The sequence below is a fragment of the Vigna umbellata genome, chromosome 4 (genome assembly GCF_029865625.1).
Source record: "Vigna umbellata cultivar VRB3 chromosome 4, Vumbellata_1.0, whole genome shotgun sequence".
Classification (NCBI taxonomy): domain Eukaryota; kingdom Viridiplantae; phylum Streptophyta; class Magnoliopsida; order Fabales; family Fabaceae; genus Vigna; species Vigna umbellata.
The window spans coordinates 13650733-13677578 of record NC_142168.1 but is presented as its reverse complement, the minus strand read 5'-3'; the positions used below and the strand labels follow the sequence as shown (position 1 = coordinate 13677578).

The 26846-nt window shown below is 30.2% G+C and overlaps 3 protein-coding genes and 1 pseudogene across 7 annotated transcripts; 2 read left to right on the top strand and 2 right to left on the bottom strand.

The window, feature by feature from the left end:
- Positions 1-213: 213 nt before the first annotated feature.
- On the top strand, positions 214-2140 carry LOC124848302 (uncharacterized). Of its 3 annotated transcripts, none has more exons than XM_047325952.2 (3): positions 214-350; positions 1369-1476; positions 1779-2140. In XM_047325952.2, the coding sequence occupies exons 2-3, from the start codon at positions 1414-1416 to the stop codon at positions 1980-1982; spliced, it is 267 nt and encodes an 88-aa protein (XP_047181908.1). In that variant the 5' UTR covers positions 214-350; positions 1369-1413; the 3' UTR covers positions 1983-2140. The 3 variants fall into 3 exon arrangements, with proteins under 3 accessions (XP_047181908.1, XP_047181907.1, XP_047181906.1); XM_047325951.2 differs by lacking the exon at positions 214-350 and adding an exon at positions 752-907; XM_047325950.2 differs by lacking the exon at positions 214-350 and adding an exon at positions 967-1242.
- A 2538-nt stretch (positions 2141-4678) lies between these two features.
- Positions 4679-7338, bottom strand: LOC124848300 (adenylate isopentenyltransferase 5, chloroplastic pseudogene; annotated as a pseudogene). Its single transcript, XR_015786239.1, has 2 exons — positions 6870-7338; positions 4679-5809 (listed from the first exon to the last, which is right to left on the bottom strand). The product of XR_015786239.1 is annotated as an adenylate isopentenyltransferase 5, chloroplastic pseudogene (transcript).
- A 5014-nt stretch (positions 7339-12352) lies between these two features.
- LOC124848305 (Nucleic acid-binding, OB-fold-like protein) lies at positions 12353-13716 on the bottom strand. Of its 2 annotated transcripts, none has more exons than XM_088111548.1 (2): positions 12806-13716; positions 12353-12696 (listed from the first exon to the last, which is right to left on the bottom strand). In XM_088111548.1, exon 1 carries the CDS (start codon positions 13635-13637, stop codon positions 13008-13010), a length of 630 nt encoding a protein of 209 aa, XP_087967674.1. In that variant the 5' UTR covers positions 13638-13716; the 3' UTR covers positions 12353-12696; positions 12806-13007. The 2 variants fall into 2 exon arrangements, with proteins under 2 accessions (XP_087967674.1, XP_047181910.2); XM_047325954.2 differs by having other exon boundaries at positions 12353-12691.
- A 10204-nt stretch (positions 13717-23920) lies between these two features.
- On the top strand, positions 23921-25444 carry LOC124848304 (LOB domain-containing protein 41-like). Its single transcript, XM_047325953.2, has 2 exons — positions 23921-24314; positions 24497-25444. The coding sequence occupies exons 1-2, from the start codon at positions 24125-24127 to the stop codon at positions 25207-25209; spliced, it is 903 nt and encodes a 300-aa protein (XP_047181909.1). The 5' UTR covers positions 23921-24124; the 3' UTR covers positions 25210-25444.
- The last annotated feature ends 1402 nt before the right edge of the window (positions 25445-26846 follow it).

Below are 26846 nucleotides of genomic sequence, written 5' to 3'. Positions count from 1 at the left end.
AATATCGAAGTATGTTTGATTTCGTAATGGAAATTGACTTTACCTCCGGTTAAACTTGGAACAAAAATAATATTCCAAAATCATTTACGTTTTTTTAGATTCTTTTCTCAACAAAATAAATGAATTTAGAATATTTCATAAAAAATGTATTATTTGAGTGAAAAAATTTTAAAGAAATTTAAAGTATAAAATGGACTTACTAATTTAAGTATTTAAAATATATTTTAGATTAGGCTTTATATAGTTAAATACATTCACGAAGGTGTGTTCAGCGCTCTTTTTCATCTTCACAAAAGGAAGAGTATCCAAAGAAGTGAAGTGAATCGGAGGATCTTCTTTTGTTCTGTAAGGTAATGCGAATTCGCTTTCGCTCCCTCTTTCTTTGCCTTCATCCTTTCTGCAAATTTTGATATTGTTAATGATTCATATCATATAATTGAAATTGAAAGATTCTCTTGAATGGGTAACTGCGGTGTTATTGTCTGTTTTGGGTCAAACTTTTTGGTATCACTTTAAAAGGTTTTTTATGTTTCTATGAATTTATTTTTGTTTTCATTTCAAAAAGCCTATGATATTTTATGGGTATTTAAATTTATATACATTTTTTATTTTATTTTATATAGAATTTTGTTTGCACGCAACACTTAGAAGGATTTTTATATAGATTTATTTATTGTTTTATTTTAAGTTTAAATAATGGTGTTATGCTGATATATTATTTAGAAATTGAGGTAGTTAAATCTTACCTAACTTCTGTTAAGATATTGCCCGAAAATGGGGGAAGGGCAGTTTCTTTTTTTCAATTACAGTTTATTTAAATGTATAAAATCAATAACACATATTTGAGATTACAAAATTGAAAGAGTTCTTTATCTGATTTGTGTTCACATGTGTTGCGTTGAGTAAGGTAATTCACAATCTTTCTCTTTGATTTCTTCGCTTGATTTCTCAATTAGTAATGCATATCATATCATATAATGCAAATTTAATAGCAAAACAAAACAATCTGTTTTACAAATCGTTCAATCACGTTGCCCTCATCCTGTTTGTGAAAATGCTCTCTTAAACTCGTTCTCGATGGTTGTATTTTCGGCGTGATTTGCATGCTCCGTTCATCGCTCCGCTCGTTTTCGACGTCGGCGAGGGCGTCACACAGCAGCTGGAGAGGAGAACCACAAGTTCCTCCCCCCGAACTCCTTCCTCGGAAGCTGGAAGGCGCCGCGGGACCCGAAGGAAGCGAAGGCGAAATACTTTGTTCTTTTACTGCAATTGTTTTGTCTGATTGATGAAATATTTAAATTTTTTGTTTGTGTCGTGCAATGTTCGTTTCATGTTTTTCAATTAAATTTCTTACATTCATGTCTTCAGGTTACTTTTAGGGCATTTCAAAAGCTTTCTGGAAATCAGATAAATATGTCGAAGCAAAACACTCCGAAGCAAAACACTCTCTTCTACGACTATATCAATCTCATTGCCGTAAGTCTGTCTGTGGAAATACTCACTTTAACTTGTTCTCGATCATTGTGTTTTTGGTATCGTTAGCATGCTCCGTTCATCGCTGTGCTTGTTCTCGACATTGGCGAGGGCGTCAGCAGCAGCTTCTTTCTCGATTTGTTTGTGGAAATGTTTACTTCTTGTTTGTTTGCATTCCCCTCAGCATCACAATGTAGAATCTTTTAATTTATTTATTGTTCTTATGTATTTTGTCCACTTGCATCAACAAAAGGTAATTATATTGTGCGAAATTATGGTAACCCTTTTTTTCTCCATTGACCTAGATGGCTGGACTTTTAGGATTTAGGTTCTTTCCACCCAAGGCAAAGAATTCGGTAGTTGCTGTGGGTTTGATGGCTTCTGTCTTTGCTGCCGACTTCTACACCAGGTGGGCTATTCGACGCGATGAACTGCAGGTAGCAATTGATAAGTTTGAATCTGACAAGAGCAAGAAGGAGGGTGAAGCCAACATTCCATCTAAGGTCTAAAGCTCATTCGTTACTTTTGGTCTGTAATCAAGCGTTTTACTCAGCTTGAGAGTTAAAACGAAGAATGATAACCTAGAGCTAATAATTTCAAGCAGCTTTATGTTTAATAATGTGTGGTAGGGAAACTATAATTGAGACCCTGTTTTGGCCTTTTTTTACTGGTTCATGATGATAATAGAAATATGTGATCATAGTAATACTTAAGAACAAAAAACACTGGTGCTGTGATTTATCGCCCGAATTCCATTTCAAACTTGAAATGAAAATCAGATGTTTTAAATCAGAAAATAAGAAAAGTTTCTTTCATAACTTAAAATTATAAGTTAATTTCAACTTAAGAAAGAAGTTTATTTTTGTATGAATGTTTATTGAAATTATTTACAAAGAGATCTTTATTAACTACTTATCTTCGCATAATTAATTTTCGATTCTTCAAAAGGAGTAAAGTATAAAATGGACTTACTAAATTAAGTATTTAAGGATGCTATTTTTATCAACTATGTTTTAATTACAGAAGAGGTATTGACAACTACGTTAGAGAAAATGTGAGACACTAACGTAGTGGGAGGAGTTATAACTGGACTTTACTCAGAATTGAATTCTTCCCTAAAATCAAAGAGACCAATAGAAGAGATATACATTCTACCGTATGGTTAATAGAATCATACAGTTAATCATTAATCAAACGATTTAATTTCAAGATTGATTATTTGAACTGAGTTCCTTGGTTATTTTACCTTGAACTTTTTTAGATCGATTATTTTGGACTGAATTTCTTTAAACTAAGTTTCTTTGACTGACAATTTTTTATTGACTATTATGGGTAAAGTTTTTTTGCCAATCATTTTAGATTGATTTCTTGGACATACTATCTATGAGTGACCATTTTGACCGAACAATATAATTGATCAATTACAAAATGATCAGATTAATAGTGGTAATGACAAATCAACCTGTTAATATCGATTAATGTATGATTTAATTATGATTAAACTGACAAAAAGATAAAAATTCATAACAACTATTATAATTAAAACTTTAAGGTATGACTTTCATATACATATATTATTGTATTAATACTATTAGTCCAATCATTTACTTATTTTAGTATTTGAATATTTGTAACAAGTACTCTTAGACTATATTAGAAGACTCAACTCAACACTCTTTCGACTACAAAACATGACATAAGCATTTGAGCGACACAGACAAATAATCTAAGAATTAATAATACTCAATGTTAAAAACAGACCATAAACCCTACAAGTACATCCCGAAAGAAATGAAAACCAAAAGATATAAATATGAACTCCCTGTCCTCTAAGGGAAATTTTGAGGTTGAGCTGCCTAAACATGTAACAAAATAAGAAGAATGGCACTTTATCACTGATACCACTATCACATATCAGGTCTCACTTCTTTTGCACTGGAAAAAAAATGGGGAGGTTGAAAGGGGAGTGGAGCTTACTTGCACACTAAACAAACCACAAATTTTGAGAACTAAAAAAAGCAATTAGCAAACGATTATCCACCTTCCGTCATTTAACAGGAAAAAGAAAACTAAAACCTTTTATGCAGCATTCCCTAAAATTATATGTAATATGGCACAACACAACATAAATATAACCAAAAGTGGATAAGATATTAATTTGAAAACAACATTGTATTAATATGCAATTTTTATCCTCTCAATTAATGCGCAAACAACATTGTAGAGGTGAATATGAAAAATTATTAATAAGTTTATTATATCGGTAAACAGTGTATCTTATTAATTATATTTTTTAAAATGATATTATTCTGAGATATATCTTTGAATCTTGTTTGAATTCCTTAATATATTCAAGCCTTCATCCTCTTGTATCAGAAGCTTCTTTTCTCCGAGCATAATGAGAAATTTTCTTTCAAATGTTTTGTCAAACACTTACATAAAATGCATTAATGTGTAAAAGATTAAGTATTTAGATTTTACTTTGTTAATATTGCAAAGTCCGCCCTGCCCACCATTTTTCTCTTGAGAACTAAGTTTATGGTGACATTAGAGATAGTTGATGAAGGAAGTAATGATTTAAAAGTTTAGTTTTGAGCTTCATCAACAGTTAACAAATTTGAAGTTTTAGCATCCGATGATTTTTTATAAGAAAGTTTTTCAAGATCTTACTTTATTTAAGGATTTCTCTGTTACTCATTTATAATTATTAAATTAAAATGTTAGTTTATATATATAGATATAGATAGATAGGTAACACTTTCACTATTTTTTTTATTTAAAATTAATTGAAACTTAAACATATTTAAATATGAATTTAGTATATATCCAAACTCATAAAAAGTACTTTAAGACTTTTATTTAATATATTAATACATTTCTTTAAATATGAACAACTTCACTACATTTAATTTAAAATTAATTAAAATGTAAACACATTTAAATATTAATTTAATATGCATGTATATATCGAAGATATAAAATTTATACTACTTCAACAAATAAAATATCATCATTAAGACTTTTAATCTAAAACTACAAAATCACTTACTATATTTAAATTGATTGATTAATATTGTTTACACGTGTTTCTCATAATGGTCAATTTATTTATTATTTACTCATGAAATATCTGTTCATAAATAATAGCCTAAAATAAGATAAAATACTAAAAAAGAATTCATAAAATGCATATTTGAAAAAACAAAAACTTATTTTATTCATAATACTACCCATTACCATGAGTAGACAGGACTTGTAAAGGATAAGAAAAAAAAAAACATAAAAGCAAATATCATAGATCATAATTTATCTTTCACCATACGTACTATCTAATTAATTTTGCCTTTATATTTTTTTTCTTTTATTATTTATTACTAACTCCATTAACATGGTCCTTAATCAAATAAGCGATTTTGTTAAACACAAACTACGGCTTGTTCACCAGTTCGAGATGTGTCTTGTTCACATCAGTTGTCTCTTCTAGAAATTGCTTCACTATCTCCATGCATGGTTTGAACACGATCTCCTCGTACAATTGCTCATAATTCACTCCATTCAAAACAGCCTCAAACACTTGTGTGGAATCGATTATGAACATTTTGAAGTCATGGTTCATGTTTCGGATCTTCGAGAGTTGTCTCTCAGCCAACTTATGAGTGTTCTCTTTGGTTTTCATAATAGCATGTTGTAGCATCTTCTCCTTCTGAGCCTCATCGTCTATTTCCTTCTCCAGAAGGAAAAACTCTCCAAGCTCAGGAACTCCAATGGCTCTTCTAATCCCACGACTGCAATCTGCTCCAGCAACAAAAGCTTCTCGAATCTCATCCACAACTCCTGCATCAACCATTTCGTCCACCCTTTTGTCCAGATACGGAAACAGCACCGGTAACGACACATCGACCCAGATGAAACAACAATCATATTTGGATCGAAAAGCAACGTCAGGGTCCTCAAGCAAGGCTGTGAGGTAAGTGTTGGAGCCACCCACGATAATGGGTAGGTGTCCGTTTTGAACGATGATATCAAGAGCGTGAAGGACATGGTTGCAGAAGTCATCAATGGTGAAATCGTAATCAGGGTCGTCAATGATGGCAAGAAGGTGATGAGGAATGCCAGAACGTTGAGACTCTGAAACCTTGTTGGTGATGATGTCGAGACCCTTATAAACTTGGATTTTGTCGGAGTTGATGATTTCAGAGGGAAATTGCATGGCCAAACTGATGGAGAGTTTGGTCTTGCCTGAGCCGGTTGCACCCATTATGAACAAAACCTTCTTCTTCCCAACCAGTGAAGGTGAAGTAGTGAAAGAAGCCATATCAGATTCTTGTATGTATCACTAGAGAAGATAGATAATGTAAGAAACATGAAAAAATGTATATTTGAACTAAACAAGAGTTCTTATATTTATTATAAAAACTTTATTTGTTCATTTAATGACATATTAAATGTTTCTTCTTCTTTTTTTCTTTTATCTTACGTGATCTCCAAATGTAAGAATATGACAAAACTCTTACTTTATATATATCGTTAATATGTAAATTTGATTTTGTACATAAGTTTTGTGGATTTTTGTTTCTAGTCCTACACATTTAAAGAAAAGGAGATATAAAATAAAATAAATAAAAATAACTTATGAATAATGTGATAAAGGTACAAAAGTATAATTGTATATAAATTGTTGTAAAAAATAAATTCTTTAATATATTTTGTATAATGATCGGAGGTTAATTAAACTAAATTAATAATTTTAAAAAATAAATAAATTTTCCTTATGATTTAGATAGCATGAAGAAGTATCTAGAATTTTGTAGCTGTTTATCGTGGTGTTATAACATAATTAATTAGGTGGAAAATACGTGTAGTTTGTAAGACAAAAAAAGAAAAATAAAAACTTAGCGTTAAAACATTTAAGAACTATAATGATTTTTCATATAAGGTAACTAGGAAAGATTGTATTTCTATTTATGAAATGAAGATTCTTTCAACTTTTATTACCTTAATAGTGGAATTATATGTTTTTTTATATAATAAATAGTCTTTTAACGTTTATAATATTAAATACTAAATTATGGTTTAATAAAGTTTTAAGCTATTTATAAAATTCAGCATTTTTATTGAATTTTATTATATTCAAAAAAATTTATATTTTTAATTAAGGCTTAACATTATTGTTATCGGTTTTATCATCATATTTTCGTTTGAAAATTAAAATGTGAGTATAAATTTTAATGTTAAATAGAGATAATTAAAGCGAGCATAAAAAAACTCATAAATTTTTTATCAATTTGGACTTGAAAGTTATATCAATTTTTATGTAGGTTGAACTACGTCTTATATATTGATGAATCTACTTCAAATATTTATCACTTACATTGGGTTCATTTTTGTTTGTTTACCTTTACACAGATCAACGAGCGAGAGAATGTTGCGTTCACTTCTAGTCATTTGGAAATATTAGCACACACGGATTAAATGATGGAAGGATTGGGTTAACCTAGCTCAAGTGAGGAGATTTGAGGGTGTGAGTTATCTTTTGCTATACTATCCTTCACATATCTCTCTTCACCATATATCAACCCTCACATGTTCCCTTTCTCGCTTAATCCTAGCCCATGGCAAAGAGAATGGCGATGACGACGATATCAAGGAGTACCTCTTTAAGGTGGTGCAAATCAGGACTTTATGTGGTCGGCAAGTCCGACCACCTCGCACAAAATGAGTTTGACAGCAATTCCAAGGCCACGATTTGAATGGACTTCCAAACGTAGGTGGTGGAGATCGATGACAAAGAGAGGGATGTAACAATAAGCGCTCACTTGAAGAGAATTTATTGGTTTACTAAAAGCTGAGATGTTTAGAACATTAGATACTTTTCAAACATAGGTGGTGGAGATTGACATATTGAGGACAAGGAGGGGCGAGAGAGATATTTTCAATAGCAATAAGCGCTCACTTGAATAGAATTTATTGGTTCACTATGTTTAAAGCATTTAATACTTTTAAAACGTAGGTGGTGGAAATTGACCACAAGAGAGAGATATTTTCAATAGCAATAAGCGTTCACTTGAAGAGAATTTATTAGTTTACTAAAAACTGATATGTTTAGAACATTTGATACTTTTCAAACATAGGTGATGGAGATTGACGATAGGGAGATGCGAGAGAGATATTTTCAATAGCAATAAGCGTTCACTTGAAGAGAATTTATTAGTTTACTAAAAACTGATATGTTTAGAACATTTGATACTTTTCAAACATAGGTGATGGAGATTGACGATAGGGAGATGCGAGAGAGATATTTTCAATAGCAATAAGCGCTCTTGAATAGAATTTATTGGTTCACTAAAAACGTAAATATTTAGAGCATTGAATACTTTTCAAAATGTAGGTGATAGAGATTGTCAACAAGAAAAGGGAAAATAGATATTTTCAATAATAATAAACGTTCATTTGAATAGAATTTATTGATTTACTAAAAACTGATATGTTTAGAGCATTGAATACTTTATGTGGATAATATTTAAATCGAAAAAATAATATTTATCTCATTCATTTAATCATTTGTATTTTTTTATCACTAATTTAAACTTATATAATTTTATAACTTCAAAACTATTTAGGACAAAGTAGTATTTTCTTTTTTTTATTGGTTTAGGATAACAAATAAATAATGCACCAATAAAAAAATATACACGTGCTATGTTAAAATGTTGTATAAAAATCTATGTCAAAATATATTTTTCCTTTAAGATATTACGTTGGTAATTTATTAATTTTTTAATTTGTAGTAAACTTGAATTGATTTAGAAAAAAAATATAAAGGATGGATAACAATAATAATAATCCAATGAAAGAATTACTAATTTTTATTTAAAATTAATCATCAACCTAATTTTCTAAATTACATATTTATACATTTTACATTTAAATCTTTTCGCTTTATTTTTAAATTTCTTAAAATAATCAATATAAATTTCATCTTTAAATCTTTCTAAATCCATGTGCTTACTTTCTCTCAACTTCATAAATCCATATTTAATAATGAGACGGAAGTCTTTATCTAACATATGAAAAGATAAAATAATACTCACTCTTCTAATTTATAAAACATATTAAATCGCAGAATTTAATTGAAAAATATAAATATTTTTAGTAAAGTAAAAGTTTAATAAAAATTCAATTAAAAAACTTAAATTTATCTGTGAAACTGGATTAAAAGTAATAATTTTTTTTTCTAGAACTTTTCCATGCAAATCCAATCAAGAACATCTAATTATTAGACGGTGTGTGAAGATGAATAATGTTATTATGAAAAATATAATACTAGAAACACAAATGTGGATAACTATTCTAAAAGAATATTATTTTAAATTATCCAAGATAATTTAATACAATCGTACAATTTTAAATATATAAAAAAATATTTATACTTTTATCCTTCTGCAAACTTTAAAATAATTTTTGTGTTCTTGATTATGAAAATGATGAGCGTGGATTTCGATTTCGATGCTGTTTATGAAATTAACGTATAGAAAAAATATGTTGTAAATTAGAATGGAAAAAAGTTATTATTGTTTCCTTCAATCTAGTTATAAAATGGAAAAAAGAATAATTCGATACTCTCAAGGAAAAACCAAATAAATGCAATTGATAGAATGATTATGTTCTATTTAATTTTATTTCAAATACTTTAAATCATGGAAACTTATTTTATTTAAATTGGTCCTTCGAATTTAATCTTGACTTCAAATGACAAGTATACATCTTTTTGGTTTCTTTAAAACATGGCCAAATGGCTTGTTAAAAATCATAAATTACTATTTAGATGTCCTATATTAAATATCAACATCTATCGTTTATCAAATTGAAGAGTGATTAAATTTAAATATATAATGCATAGCTTATAATTACCTAGATCAATTAAATTAATTAATGAACAATTTAATTAATAAGATAATTTAAATTGACTGAATTTTTTTTTCTATTTTGATAAAGTATTTCAATTACTATAAAATGAATACAAGTATGCAAATATTAAAAAAATATTAATGTTATTTTTCAATTAATGTTATTTTGATTACTTTTTTTAATTTTTCAATTAAAGTTCTTTAAGATTATTTCAACGGATATTGATAAAAAATAACTTTGGTTGAGAACAATTAGAATTACTTTTTGTTGATATTAATTACAATTATTTAGATTGTCATGGATGATAGTTATTTTTACGATGCTGATAATTGGAATTTATTTTTCATTTTATGAATGTAATTTGAAAATTTCCATATTTGCATTGGTAAAAAGTAATCTAGTTAATATTGACGAAAAGTATCATTGTTAACATTTGAGAGAGAGAAAAAACTCTAACAAACTATCACAAAGAATAACATCGATGTCTATAATAAAAATAAAATATTCAGTGAAGTAGCCAATAAGAAAATAATCACCATAGGCATCAATTGAAAAAGCTATTTCACATTTAAAAAAAATTGAGATTACTAATAATATCAAGTGAAAAATAACAATGGCCAATAAAAAATTAAATATAGCCTGACTATTTAAATAAATAAAAAAACTACCATCGACATCAATAAAAAAATATAGTCAAAATTGGTCCTTTTTAATAATAATATATCGTTCTTAAGCAAAATGATAAGACCTAACCAAAGGGGAAAAAAAATAAGACTATCATACATGAATTTAAGAATGTAAAAAATTAAGAATAAAAAAGAAGATTTGAGGATGATCATTACACAGATATTTAGAGAAAAAATAAAATCAGCCTTTATATAAGCTCATTTGGAAATTAGAATTGTTAGTGTCGAAATTATGTTATTATTATTGAATAGATTTCTCAACTAGTTATTAAATTAATCTTTAAAAATAGCAGATCACAGTTTGTAGATATTTTGAATTTAGATTATAACTTAATCTTTAATTACTTTGCTAACTAATTCGATTTCTAAATACAATTTTCGTCTAGTATTTCAGATCACATTAAAATTTACGAAACCTGTACTCGCCATAAAGCCTAGGAATTAGACTCTGATAAGAGATAAATAACGCTACTTGCAAATAGGCGTTGCATCCAAAAGAATAAACACTGGAATTGCATAAAACATTGGCACAGTGTACTTCTTACTACAAGGTTAATTGAAGCAAATCTGTGACATAATGTGACTCTGAACAGACAATATAGTCAATCTATCATTAAGATACACTGAAAATATAAATCATTTACATGAGAATCTAAAAGTTAATTAGCAGACCAGATATATTACCTGCGGTAAATGCCAGAACACTATATGCAAGTTAAACGAGATGAAACAATGCAAAAGGCTGGCTCTCAGATTAAGATTAATTGTAATTAGAATTATCAGGTTAAGCTTGACTGCTTGGTTAATTATAAATAACGGAAGAAATTTTCTGGAGGGGTTTTTCTCCTTTTTCCTTTCCTACCAGTGCAATCCAATTTAAAGCCAGTCCACTCCAGTTCCTGGGAATCAAGCAGTCTGATAAGCCACCTGAACAGGTTACCTTGCTGGTTACATCAATTGCCTAACCCTCTTTTAACAACAATTTCTCTCTACCAAAATATCACCACATTTAATTTTCTTAAAAAGTTCAGTACATGCCATAGTAACTCGATGAAGAGAAAATAATTATTTGTTCAGCTAGCAACACACAACAACTGAACCTTTTTTTGGCTATATTTATCAACAATTTATTCACCCAAAATAAACTTTTAATATTAGAGCAGTGGCATCTGGACGTTAACAGCAGGTAGTAGCAGCAGCCGGTAGTAGCTGCAGCATTTGATTTCCCATTATTTCCTCAAGCAGGATAGAAACATGATCCATATATTCAATTTTGCACTTATCTTTTTGGTACAGAAATAGGTCTTAAGAGTTAAGGTGGGCATTTTATCCAAAATATATAATTAGAATTCCAACAATGGCATCTCCAGGAATACAACAACGAAAATGGTTTTACCTGGGTAAATTAAAAACATGTAGGCTAAGAATTAAATATTCATGGGAATACTTTAAAATCCAAAATATGTCAAGAAAACAAGTTGGAAGGGAATGAAATTACTAGATGATGCATCAATTATCAAAGGGGAATATAAGTAGATCAAGTTACAATCAAATAATGACTCTTAAGTTCTTTTATGCTTTTAAGTAGAAAAAATTGCGTTCCAATATTAACTATAATTTTTAACTCAATGGCGAACACTCAATTCAACAATTGTGATATTGGAGATAAGGTCACAAATTCAATTTTTAGTGGAACAATTGTCAATAAAGAGATTGTTGTAAGTTGCATCAATTATCCTTAGACAAACTTATACCCTAACTATTACTTATAACTTTTGGCCTAGTGACAAATATTCAAGCTAACAATTAATATTAAAGAGAAGGTCACAAATTTGATGGAAAGATTGTTGTGAGTTGCATCAAGTGTGTCTTTTGAAGTGGATCAAGTTTGAAAGAGGTACATCCTAACTATTAGCTATATTTAACCTAGTAATCATAAATTCAATCCAACAAAAATAATTAAAAGAATTATAGGATAATTTCCAATATTCCCATGGTGACAACACCCGCCACAATGCACCCTTACCATGAACATAGGAATGAGACATAAGAATAAAGTGAATCATAATCAGAAAACATTTTCAACCAAGGTTTTAAAATAATCCAAAGAACAGAATATGAAATTTCAGTCACAAAAACAAGTTCTGCAGCACAATTTATTTCTTTTGGTTCCTCGTTCCAATAGGCATATTACGAAATTTCAGTTAAATTCCTAAGTGGATGAGAGAGGCTTCATAGAATCATTAAAAAAAATTAAATTTTTTGTAAAAGATGCACACCTAAACTCCTATAAAATTTTATATATATATAATTTATATATAATTTATACCTGAGAAAAAAACAGTGTTAGGTGCAATCCTCAAAAGTTCCAGAGCCCGGAACCGATAAGTAACAAACCCCCACCACCTCTCAGAATATTTTACAATGGAAGGCAAAGGGATGAGGGTGAACTTAAATTGAAAAGGAGAAAAGGCTAAAGATTTCTCCAGCTAAAATATTAACTCACAAACTAGGGGAAGTGCCACAAGCATGGTTGACTTGTCTCTACTCCCAAATGGGAAGCAAGTTTTTCTCCAACAGCATTCACTCAAAACATGAGAATCGAATGGAAATGACACAGCCATCTGTTCTGCACTTCAAATTTCATAATATTACGTACAGCAATAAAATTGCAGCTACTGGTCTTAATTTCTGTTCAAAGATACTGATTATTTCCAGTTCAGAAAAACAAAACTAACCATTCCGTTCCTATCCCTCTCTCGCTTTCACTTGCGATACCAATCAGGGCAAGAGCAAACAAACTGAACACTACTCACCAATTCAAGCCTTACGCCTCAACATTCAGAGAAGCACAATCCCAACCAACAATTCAACAGCCAAACACAAAATTAAAGGCAGAGAGCCAGAAGTTTAGTTTTTACAATTCAAAATAGCATCAACTCAACGCGCGATGCTCTGCCACGAGACCGCCACTCTACGCTTGTTCCTATGCGCCCAAGCGTCGCTATTCCTTCTCCAATTCCGAACCTCCAACGTATCCTCCCCTTTCCCGCGTGGCGCGAAGAACGGAGCTCTCGAGGCGGCAACCGCCATCCGCGGCAATCCGATCGAAGAAACCGATTCCAATTCCGATTTCGTATCCCGTCCCTTGGCCTTGGACGAGAACGCAGACAGGAAAACCTCTCTAGTGGAAGTTCCAACGCGCGGCAACATCGAATTGAGCGCGAACACGCCACGAATGCTGTCACTGTTAGTGACGGCGGGATTGAGGGCTAGGACCTTGGACGAGCAGGCCGCAGCGCCGACGCCGGCGCCGGCGCCACGTGGGCGGTGGTGGACGCCTTGTAGCCAGCGAACGAGTGCGATGTCGGAAGAACGGTTAGGATCGTACTCGATCCGTTCGACGACACCCAGGGAAGAAGTGGTGTTCCTTTTGAGATCTACGGTTCGTTGCAGCCGCTTAGCTCCGCCGCCTCTGTGAAACGACGTTATGCGCCCCGACGAGTTGCGGCCGGCGGTCTTGCCGCTCCCGAACGTAAACTGCCTCAGTGCTCTCTTCACACCAGACATTTTTTCTTCTTCTTCCTCTTCCAACTTCAAGTTAGGGTTCCTGATTTGCTTACCACTCTCTTTCCACGCTATTTTCTTCACGTTAGTGTTATTTAGAAAATAATAATAATAATAAATAAAATATAGACAATAATAATTATAAAATATTAACCATTTAGTCAAATTTTCAATGTCTATTTTAGTGTTCTTGTCTTTCTAAATTTTATAATAGTTTATTTAATTGATAAAGCAAAATATTAAGAAAATGAACAGCAATAAAATTACCATGTAATGCACTGTCATTTATTCTGATAAATAAAATTTATAAAATGTTGAGATAAAGATGACAATGGAACGCGGGAGACATAGTGATAAAAGTCTTTCTTTTATTATTTTTACTTAAATATTTTTATTTTTTTATTGTTAATTTGTCCACTCTTATCGATAATTTTTATATTTTCATTAATCAGTAAATAAGAGTTAGAGTAAAAAAGAAGAAGATGATTTTAATACTTGAAAATTATTAAAATACTTTGGGCCAAAATCATGGAACGTTCAAGCTAACGTGTTCTTATTAAAACTCTTAAAAAATAATTAAATAGTTTAATTTTGGTTTTAAGATAATAATTTATTTTATCGATTATTAAAAGATTATATTTATTTAAATTTAATTGTAATTTTAATAATACACTTTTGATAGCCGTTGGTGGAGTCTTATAAAGAGTCGACTCATTATAACAGATAAAAATAAAAGTGCAATGATAAATTATTCTTATATTTGGGTCTATTTGATCTCTTCATAAATTACACTGGCTAGACCATTTTAATGTAAAGCTAAAATAGCTGAATCCAATCTTAGCGAGTTGCCACAAAATGCATCAATCGCTCACTTTTAAAAATATAAAAACAAACTAACTTTTATAGAAATTAACAAAATATCTCAATCACCTTAAATTAAAATTATAAAATTGTAGATTAAATCTTTTGTTGCAAGAAAAATAGAATAAATCAATTGAAATAAATAGTAAATAAAATACAAATATTAAAGTAAAGAGTCTGATATTGCTATTATAAAAAAGTAAATTTTAGAAATAGGATGGTTAGCCCATCATGAGGCTGGGCCATCATTAAATGTAACGGGGAGATTTCTTTCTGCACCCCAAATATTTTTAAAACCTCTCTCTTATAATTTACTTTCTCACAACACTCATTTCCACCCCCCAACGACCGAACAACCATCTCCTAATTTCTCTCACTTTTCACCATTTTCCCATCAAAAATTTTCCCTCTTTCACTTTCATGGCAACTCACTCTCCCCAGACACTACTTGCTCCAACATCTTCTTTCTCTTTCTTTTTCTCGGCAAGCTCACTCCAAATAACCAAGTAAATCCATTTTTATTTAACTCTTTTATTCATTATTTGGAGATAATATTTTGATGAAAATTTTATATGATATTTGATGGAAGATGGAACTTTGGAGTTGAATTGGAAACGAAAATTGGACTGCAACTTTAGGTATTGGATTTTGAAATCGTGTTAGACAAAAGTTCAAAATCCGATTAAGTAAGTATTGGGTTTTGAAATCTAGTACAGAGAATGTTTCGGATTGGTGGAAGGTACTAGATTTGGAAAATTCGGTTAAGAAAGATATCTAAAATCTAGTTAAGAAAAGTATGAAATGTAAAAATTCAGCGTGTATATAAATATTTTTTTTAATTTACTTTATGATTTTATTAGTTTTTCTTTTTAATTTTATTTATTTTATGCGATATTGTTTTTATTTATTTATTCTCTGGATTTAGTTATTTGTTATTCATATTGTTTTTAATGTTTGTTTGAATTGTTTGTTACAAAAATGTAATAATACGAAGTGTTTTTACTTTGCACAGTGTGAAGCTAAAAGACTCTATATGACATCTCCTCGTAGGAGAAGTCATCATAGTGGAGCTGAAGAAGCTCAATATGGTCTTAATGTTGATGAGCAACATGAGAGTGTTATTAAGCATAAAAAGATGTTATTAAACAAAAAAAAAAGGATTTTCTTCACCAAGAAGGAGATCAAGGTCAACAGTTCAGGTTGCATTGGGATGTCTGAAGTCTAAATGTTATTCAAAAAGCGATATTTCATTTGCCCAAACTGGTCGGGGAGTATCTATGACAGATAATAGTTAATGCACTTAACCTACCTCCTCAACTCTAACATTTTTGTATAGGTTTCGTGGTTGGCTTTTGATTAACATTGGCTTAATTACAATCCAATCATGAGTAATTATACTTTACTCTTAAGTTGATTAGTTTTATGTTAATCTATTTTGGTATGGTCCATCTAGATCAGTCCAATTGAAGGTTGAACGACTTGGTTGGTAATCATCGAGGCTCGATAGCCTATTCTTTGAACTAGTACATGGCAAATAGGTTTGTTTAGTGATTGGTCGTGCTCAGTGTCTTGCTCGTCGTGCTAGTATGTGACCGGTTAATCATTTTGGTGACCAATTGGTCTCAATGGTTTGTGTTTCCGACTATGAGATATACATTGGACTGGTGTATCTTATTGGTTTGCTCTTCTAAGCTATGAGTTAACTTATTTAGATTGGTTTGTGGTTGAACAATCCGAGTGTTTGACTAAAATTGACCACTTAAACTATAGTTGACAGACAATCATAAATAATTAATTTTAATTTAAAATAACTCATAATAGGAAAACTTTTCAAAATTTTAAATATTGAAAACTTTCCATTTCTTACTAATTAAATAAATTTTGAAATCATATAATTTAAGTAATTAAATAATATGTAAATTTACATGTTGTCTTAAATTACCTTAACATCATATTTTTTTTAGACTTATATATGATCTAATAAAGTTTAAAAATACTGTACTGTATCTCGAAAGTTTTGATGATTGTAAATATAAGTAAAAATTCAGCTGATTACCTTCTATTAATAATATTATCTATTATGTTATTAAGATATCATCTACCTATATACATTCGATCAGAAAAAGATCACAGGTAAAGGCATTGTAGAATTTAGTTAACAAACTCTATTTTTAAGCTTTCTATTTTTATCTATTTAAGATTTAAAATGAAAAATCGAGTCTTATATTTGTTTAATGTGTTTTTTATTTTATAAACAAAAAATAAAAACTAGAAGGAAAACTACTTTCATTATTTTTTATGAGAACATAACTTTTTAACATTTAAAATTATCTTATTTACATTCTTAATTGAACTATTATAAGTTAGATATTAATAAACACTAAAATTATTATATGACATTTCTTCGGAATAACCATATCCAAGCAATGGAGAGAACATCTTAATCTAAATCGTTTCATTTCATAGTTTTAACATTTTTTCCACCTCTTAAAACCATAACCATTCGGTAATTGTAAATTCTCATTATAATTTCCACAATTAATCTTATAAAACAATTCACATACTCACTCTGCAAGTTCACTTTTTTGCTTCGTGAAATTTGATGGTTTTTAACCATTAAAATTTATAATTTTAATTGTCACAAATATCATTTTTTTAGTGTCATATTGAGTTATAGCCAATTGTATTAAATAGGTACATTTATAAAAGGTCACCCGTAAAAAGTATGAAAGATTCCAGTTAAGAAACTTTATTTTAAATTTTTTATTTGTTATTCATTTAATATTTTTTAAAAGGAATTTTTATAATGAGATGCTTTTTTTCTAAAATGAAAGATTTGTAAAACATTATAATTTTACGAGTTGATTTCAAGATGAACATTCAACTTTGGTACTATTGAGTTTTTTTTTAGAATAAATACCTTAATATAATAGCAAACGAGTCATGAAATTTAAACAAGTCTATATAAAATATTAGAATATCATTTACTACTCAAAATCTTAATTCAATAAATTTATGAATATTTATACTTATATATTATTCATCTTAATTATTTTTATTCAATATAAGATTTTAAACTCATCTTGAACTTTTAACAATAATATTACTTATCTATCTTGATTTTTAAATAACTTAAAAAACGGTAATTTAATTAACTTTTTAAACTGTAATAAAATAAATTTACTCAGATGTTGTTTAATTCCACAAATTATTTTTTTAAAGGATAAGTTAACGTGCAACTAAATATGGAACATTAGTTAGTCTCACAAGGTTTAAATCAAAACCATAAAAATACATCTAGTCTTGTCGAAGAATACTAATTAAAACAGTTACTTACTTGCATGACTGACTGAAAAAAAAAACTATAATTCAAATTAAAAATAATAATACAACATTAAACACTCTAACAACTTGAAAAGTCACAAATATATAAATAAAAAATTAATCATATTTTTTAACTTCATATGTCATCTCCTAAACACGATAACAATTGAAAAACGATATGATATATTTTATACACTTATATTAAAAGGCTGACTATGATAATTAAAAAGCTTAAGCATGATAATGGACTAATACGAAATTAAATGAAGTTGAGAAATAAGAAAGGAAAACAGAAAACGTTTGACCTTATGCAAAAAATAGATGGAGGATTTAAGCATTTAGCAAGATCGAAAAAGTTGAGAGAAGATAGGAGTTGAAGTGGATATGGTGGTGACCAAATCCAATCCACTAAACAATTGTGGTTAAGATTAAATAATGATGATTAATGATGAAGGTTTTCCAATTAATGAAGCATTAAATTCAATGAACATAGATTGAAAATAGAGTTTGGTGGGAACCACAGAAACCCTTTGTCCAGGGCAGAATCGCCCATAGACTGAATCCAAACCAGAAACCAGTCATTGGTTTTTGAGAAAACCACTGTTAGCAACAATAATCAATAATTAATTAAGTAAATTAAATTAAAAGATGGTTCCCAAAAACCAGGAGCTAAAGTGGAGAGAGAAAGAGGATGAGATTCCAAGTAAATTGGCAGACATTTTTCAAAGGCCGCAATTCTGACATTCCAACCTAATATACTTAGTAATTGCTAAACCCACGCGCTCTCTTAATTAAATCATTAATTAAATCATTATCAATGCTTCATTCCATTGCGCCTCCTTGCCGACACGTGTCCTTCCTTTCAAAATTTGCCACCTTATCACTTTTTTTTTATATATATTAAGTAAAACATGTTGTTGTTAATCATACCAATAAAATAACTAATGAAAATGAAATAAAGAGGGAGTTCAGCACATTTTTATGTTTTATTTTGTTTTATATTTACGATAAAATGGAAAAGACTCATTTGATCCTTGACGGGATATATGTGTCATGTGATTTTCATTTAGTTAATGTAAAATTAGAAAATGGTTTTCTGTAAATGCAAATAAATTAAATTTCCCTAATGTTAAGAATGTTTTTTTTATTTGATATATTTTCTATATTTAACGAAGTCAAATAATTAATCTAATTATCTGCTTTATACAAGGAAGCTTTGCAAATGTGATGCTTTATAACTAAGAAACTATTCGTTAAAAAGGCATTTTTACTTTCTTTCTTAATTTGTCCTTTTAACTTAAAGATATAATTTTAAAATGTATTGATAATGTTGCTAATTATCTCATTATTCTCACTAAAGTTTTTTCAATAATTTTTTTAGAGGGTGAACAGAAAAATAAAAGAGAAACCTATGAAAAATAAATAATATATATAAAAAAAGTAGAAAGTTTTGCTAGGTTGTACCGTCGATTTTCCTCAAAATCTGGAAGCTGTAGCTGTCCTACTTTTCCAACTAATTATGGGTTTGAATTTATTGTTTTGGCCCCAACTTTTTTTTATTTTTCTTTTCGTCCTTATCTCATATTCTTTTTGCATTCAACTACATTATAGAGAAGATATTTTCAATACTATTAAGAAGATATTTTTGCTAATGACCATCATACATTAAACTTGTCAATTAAGACCCACTCAAATCATTACAGTAAATACAGGTTTAATTGTATTTTTAAAATGTGTTATATACGAACAAAAGAGTAGACAATATCACAATGTAATATAAGTGAATCTTTGACTATAGAATTAGAAGCCTGGACTACACATGCCGTATACAAATCGACTTTGAGTTGCATGTTCATGCAACTTGCTTCTGTTTTTTTATATTTTCTATTTTTCTCAAGAATAATAAAGTTAACTTGAATCTATAAAAAAAGCTATTACTAATACTTTTTTTTATTATTAAAAGAAAAAAATTATTCTTTTGTACCAAAACTAATAAATTTTGGGGATTGCGACGCCTATTTATGAATCCAACGCTAATAAATATTAATGTTATTTTAAACCAAATAATTTTTATATAATGATTAGTCACTATTGTTTGTTTGCAATGCTTAATTGCATAAATATATAATTTATTGAATCATAATCAAACGTTTACAATTTTCGCAGTAATTAAACTTGTTCGACTCTCATAATTCAAAGCAAACTTAAGAATTTAGCAAAACACTATAATCAAGTCACATAAACACATAGTGAATTAAGTTACATCTAGCTTTTCTTATTTTAAAACTTGTTTAACTAAATTTAAGTTTAACAACTTCATTAATCTCACTCGAAGAGTAAACATGTTTATAAAATATACTGTGATAAAAATATTAAACATATTATTCATATTTGTTCCCAAAACCTCACATAATATATCCTAAATATGTAAAATTTAACATAAAATCAACTCCAGGAAAAAAAAAGAAAAAAAAAACTCAAACCAAACTTAAAAACGACTTTAGAAAGAAGAAGGTGAATTGTTTTTTATCAAAATTTGATTCTTTTTAATCTTTCAAAACGATTTTAAACAAAATTACTTTAATCAATTAAGATAGATGAATGATGCTGAATAAGGACCTAATCAATCATTAAGATATAGGTTTTAATAGAAAAAACACAAAACACAAAATGATTTTATATTGGCTTGATTTTATATCAATCTATATCAAATTATCAACAATCTGAGTTGAATTTCCACTAAAAATATCAAGAGTTAGAAATATAAGATTCATCTATATAATCCACATTTTAGATATACATAAGAACTTGAAAAAACCTTTCAAGTTTTGCAAACAATGGTATTATTACACATAATTACCCTAAATGGTATTATTACACATAATTACTCTAACTTATCACCACCAGGTGAAAATAATACAAAAGAAAGCATTAGAAAGAAAATACAATGAAAAAAAAACCTGATTTGTGAAAAATTTACAATATCCATTAATAACCAATAAGGAAAAACTTCAAAACTTTTAATCTTTGATTTTTTATTGAAAGGCTTCGTACTTGTTCTTTTTGTTTTATAAATATCAAAGTATTTCAAAGAAATGAAACAATATACAATATTTTAAAGGAAAATGAAAATTGACAGAATTAATTGGTTATGTTAATCTCTTAATAAATTAATATACATTTATAAAAAACAAACTCAGCACATGTATTAATAAACCGCGAAAGTACCTTAATTGATTAATACACAAATGAAACATAATTTTATCTTATATTAACCTTGTTAAATATATTATTTTTATCTTTTATTTTTAGTTAATCTGTTATAATTTTTTATTTATATTTTGGGTTTGATCCATATTTATTTTATTATAAATAAAGTACCTATATATATTATCATAAGAGAGATTAATTTCATTTGTAGTTTTTACTATATGTTAACATGGTATCAAAGTAGGTTTCTTTTATATATAAATTGTTGTTGTCTCTACCACTACACCCGTCACTGTCAAAGTTGACACCCTCTACCATCGCTGCCAGCAACGTCGTTTACTACTGTTGTCGTCTCCGAAGTTCCAGTTTTCAATTGACAACCTCATAATTTTGATCATCTCAACTAGGTGACCACTATGTCTTTAAGGATGCCTTCATGAGAGTTGTTACGTGCTCCCTACGCCTTTCGAAGTTGTGGATATGTTCTCTATGTTGTTGTACATAGTAGCACGTTTTGTCTCCTCTCAAATAGCAATTCAGAGCGTCGATGTCACTCATTTTCCTCTTTTAGGTCCATCGTGCATGATCGCACATCTCCTCTCCCCTCAGGCAGCTATTTAAAGCGTTAAGGTCGTTATGTTTTCTCTTTCTACTACCTCTTATGACCTCTATTATGTCATCAGTGCATTTGACTCGTCCATATGTTTTTTCCTCCGTAAGAAAGATGACTTTTTGTTAGTTTATTTATAGTAATTGTGACTCTTTAACAACGATTATCCATTGAATGTTAACAATGCATTCTTCAACGCAGATTTGTAATAAGAGACTTATATGACGTAATCTCGAGATATATTGTCTAAGGATAGTCTTTTAGGTTATTATTTCGTCTTTGTAAATCATTAATAATTTGGTGTCATTCGAGTGCTAAAACATATATTTTTATTAATTATTTATTGATTATATTAGTAACAAACTTGATACCTACAATTTGTATGCATTAGCTTAAAGGAGAGTGTTATATATATATATATATATATATATATATATATATATTATCTTTATCTTTTATGTATATTTAACACAACATAGATTAATCTCTACATGTATATTTAACATAATAAGGATTAATCTCATACATGATTTCTACTATATTTAACAAACATAATCATTTTAAGTTTTAATCTAATAATTTCATTATTAGTTTTTACATTTTATCTATTTGAAATTGACTAAATGCGTGCCTAAATCGACATTGGTAATTTGTTCTTTGATTAAAATAGATTAAGAGAGTCTTTTCTTAACTTTACAAACAAGTTAGGACACACATTAAGACTATTATTGATCTACCTAACACACATTTTATAGTATATAAACATCATAAAAAAGAGCTAATTAAACATTCTTCTTACTTTTTATTTTGATCGTTTAAGTACATAGTATTTTATAAAAAAATAACTATTTAAAAAAAAACTAAAAAAATAAGTGTATATATATATATATATATATATATTTGCATATTTTAAATATTAAAAAATTATAAACTGTGTCATTTGTATTTTAAGTATTATTGAACTATGATATTATATTTCTCTAATATTATTTTATATGTAATTTGATTTTTATTATTATTTTGATAAAATGATTTTTTACTTTTAAAAGTGTATATATTTTTAAAAGTAGTCAATAAATGTTGATAAATAAATAAGAAGAAATTCCAAAATGACTTTCATCTTCGTATTTTTGACGTATTTGAAACACAATTATTCTTTGATCATTCCCATAGAATTCAGTCGATGTATATGTGAAATAAATTATTCTTTAGCAATAACTTAAATGAGTAAAATTTCATCTAGTAACAAAACGTAGAAATATACCTTAAAATGAAAAGGCGACAATGAAAGCGAGATGTTGAAATCACTTTAAATAGTTAAATTTAATTTATCTAAATTGTAGGACTAACTTTTGAAACCTTAATTTAGATGATCAAAGGTATAGTTTATTGATATGAGTTTTATGAGTAGTTGGAGCATCTTGAATAAATATAATTGAGCAATTTAATAATAATGGGTTAATGTATTTTTGTTGATTTAATAAGATAGTTTTGGTGATTTAATTTTGGTAAACTTTGGATTAGAACCAAACGAGACGTCCCACACGCCCATCTCATCTCCAAAACCATTGGCTTTAATGCTTTTCTCTTTCATCAACCGCGCCCACAGTCATAAGACCAAAACCGGAAACCAGTGTCCGGTTTTGATAAAACCGCTTTCCATCCCATTCCAGAAAACCAGGAGCCTTTTTTCCCGTTTTTCTCTTTTTTATTTTCATTCAAAAACCGCTCTTCGAAGAGAGAGAGAGTGTGTGTTGGTGGATGGATCCTCACTCCACAATATGTGGCGATTCGACCGCACTCTGTCACCTGACCGTGATCGACACGCGCCTCGCTCTTCTCTCCTCAATTTTTGTACCCATTTGCATGCTTTTCTTCATTCCCTCCTTTCCCTTTCACTCTTTTTCCTCTATCTCACATCGCGGTGGCAGATTCCGTAATATTATACCCCTTTAAAGGGCAGTTTCGAAGGAAACAAATTTAGGACAACCGTGCAGTGCAATTTGCGCGAGACACCTCCGAGTCTGTGGCATTTAAGGGTTATCCCACGTCATCTACGCCCCAATGACAAAGGGATGAGTGTCCTTATGATTGGGAGTTGAATGCACGCGTTCCACGTGAGGGTGGGACTGTACCGTGCTAAAACTAGCTGTTTACTTCCTCGAACTGGAACCTCTTTGAACGTGGAAACCATGGTTTGCCTTTGTGTGTTGGTGTTGTAATTATTAAATAAACTACTGCTAATACTATAAAACAATTCTTCTGAAACAACTGCGTTCCCCACAACCCAGTACCTGAAAAATCCACTCTTTCTTTCTCTCTCTTTCTCTCTCTTTCTCTCTCTTTCTCTCTCCTTAACCCCCCAACAAATATATACCCTCGTTTTGCTCAATTCTATGATCACAATCTCATCTTTCTCTCTTACAGAAAGAAAAAAACTCTTCAAATTCTCCTGTCTCCAAGATTCTCAATTGGGTCTTCGAAAATGCGGATGAGCTGCAATGGATGTCGAGTTCTGAGAAAAGGTTGCAGTGAGAATTGCAGCATCAGACCCTGTTTACAGTGGATCAAAAGCCCAGAATCTCAGGCCAATGCTACTGTGTTTCTCGCTAAGTTCTACGGTCGTGCTGGGCTCATGAATCTCGTTAACGCCGGCCCAGAACATCTTCGTCCAGGTTTGTGTCATTTACCCAAGCTTTCTTTTGAACAAATCTAAGTCACACGTCGAGTAGAATCAGTGTTGGATAAATAAAAGCTTGCAATTTGCAAAGTCCGGCACCGATGATCTTGTAAATTGATTTTTTGTGTGTGCATGGAATTTACTAAGCTGATGATGTGTTTTGTTTGATATCTGCAGCGATCTTTCGTTCGTTGTTGTACGAGGCATGCGGTCGGATAGTGAACCCGATTTACGGTTCAGTTGGTTTGTTGTGGTCGGGGAGCTGGCAGCTGTGTCAGGCCGCCGTGGAGAACGTCTTGAAAGGCGCACCGATTACGCCGATCACGTCTGAAGCGGCGGCTAGTGGGCGGGGTCCACCCCTCAAGGCATACGACATACGCCACGTGTCAAGAGACGAGAACTCGGCCGCGTCGAACGAAACTCAGCAGCAACGAGTCAAGACTCGGTGTAGGGTCCGGCGTCCCGTCGCCAACGCCAAGCCCAAATCCACCACAAACGAAAACAACGGTGACAAGGGAACCGAATTGGGGTCTTCTGAACCGGGTTTGGTGACATGCGAGTGGACCGAAGAGGCGGTGAATCGGTCTGGAAGTCACGAATCGTCGCTGAGCCACCAGTCTGAGGCGGCGAATGCGGTGGAGAGCGAGAGCATGGTGTCGGTGGAGACGGCGGAGACTTCGATCCTCTTCCGAGATGAACCGGATTCAAACCCGAAGATCGTGCAACGAACCGATGATGTTGGTTTGGAGCTTACGCTTGGGTTCGAACCGGTTTCACGTGCGCAGCACGTGGTTCCAGTGAAGAAGAGACGGATCGAGTTGAAGGATTTTAGCGGCTCGGCTGAGAGTGGGTCGTGCAAGATGGAGCTGGGGCTTGAATGCTCGGCTTGAGCGACTCGACTCTCGGCTCAGTTTTGATTCCATCGGCTTTATGTATGCCTTTGATACAAGAGATCAGAACCCTTTTGTTGTTTTTTTTTCTTTTAATAATCTTTTTTTTTCTTTTGTAATTGGGTTATTTTTAACCCTTTTATTTTTGGAATGTGAATGCGGTGCAGTACAAACTCAAACATGAATGACAACATAAGTAGATTATGAAAAAGGTGCAAATTTAAAATACCTTATATTTCAGAACTGAAAAGACAGTAATTTGGTCATAATTAGATTCAAATGTTATATTCTTCAAGAATTTACAATGTTGAATGCTTTTTCACCATATTTTAAACAATAAAAAGAGAAAATATCTTAGCAGTAGAGTAACCAGAAAAAGAAAGAGAATGGAATTAAGTAATACTACGTAATAAACATTAATTTTTATTTTAATTTACAGCATCTTCAGAGTTCAAAGCCCAAATTCGGAATATAAAATCGGGGTGATGGGCAATGAAGCCATGACTTGTTTGATTATTGGGCTTAAATGTGCATAGAAAGCCTTAACAAGAGTTATTTACTAAATTTTATCATTAAATTAATTCCTTTTTTGTTCTCTGTTTCCACCATCATAAATCATTAATGTCTTTATACTTAACCTATCGTTAATTAATCAGTTGAATAGGTCAAAACTATGAGATACGGATTGATTTCATAGTTTTCATGATGGTACGAAGTAAGGATGAGCCCAAAGAATCAATCCGGTCAGTCTCTGTCGGCCAGGTCATGGGCCCATGTAGTCCTATGCTCAAATAGTTAAAGGGCCCATGTAGTACTATGCTCAAATAATTAAAGGAGATGAAAAGGGTATTTCTTCTTGTACTCTCGTAATTTCAATCTCCATTTTTCATAAGTTTGAAATTTCCAGATTTATCCTATCATTTAGGGCTTTCAGTTTCAGTTCTGAGTTACGTAATATTTTTATGTTTCAGAGTATATAATTTTATATTATAAATTGTACATTTTGGAATATTAATTTGTATGCTAAATTCTAAAATACGTAAAGAATGGAATTTTATTCACGAACTTACACACGACTAGTATAGGAAGAAATTGAAAAAAAATAGTAAGAAAGATAAGGATAAATTAGTCATTTCATCACCCATGGAGTGCAGTTTCAAATTATAGGGGTGCAGTACAGCCATTCAACTCTTTTGGGCTTATACAATGAACCATACTAAGGTGCTTATAAGGTTTTTTGTTTTTGTACAGTACTACTATTCCCATCCCTCCCAATTTTGTTTTCCAAAGATTATTACTTCAAAGTTCTACAAGAATTTTTTTTTTTGTGCAATTGAATAACTTTCATTAAGTGTGAAATTTTGATTACCCTCTATGCAATTTTTTTTATAGATTTATTGGATAATAAGAGATCACTATAGATTTATTTTTTATATTAATTATCACAAAAACTCATCAATCTTATTATACGTAATGATTCACGAGCAGATGTTAGTTTACAAATATCTTTCTATCGTAAAATTTATTTCAATTAAATCGTTCCATCAAATAATATCCAAGAATTGATTTTTTTATTATGTACATCATTCTTATAATTTCATATACACGCGTATTATAACTATAGTATTAGCGTAATA

Coding starts and splice junctions, on each gene's coding strand:
- LOC124848305 (XM_088111548.1), bottom strand. CDS start 13,637: ATGTCTGGTGTGAAGAGAGCACTGAGGCAGTTTACGTTCGGGAGCGGC.
- LOC124848304 (XM_047325953.2), top strand. CDS start 24,125: ATGCGGATGAGCTGCAATGGATGTCGAGTTCTGAGAAAAGGTTGCAGT. Junction 24,315..24,496: donor CCCAGAACATCTTCGTCCAG/GTTTGTGTCATT, acceptor TGATATCTGCAG/CGATCTTTCGTTCGTTGTTG.
- LOC124848302 (XM_047325952.2), top strand. CDS start 1,414: ATGTCGAAGCAAAACACTCCGAAGCAAAACACTCTCTTCTACGACTAT. Junction 1,477..1,778: donor ACTATATCAATCTCATTGCC/GTAAGTCTGTCT, acceptor CCATTGACCTAG/ATGGCTGGACTTTTAGGATT.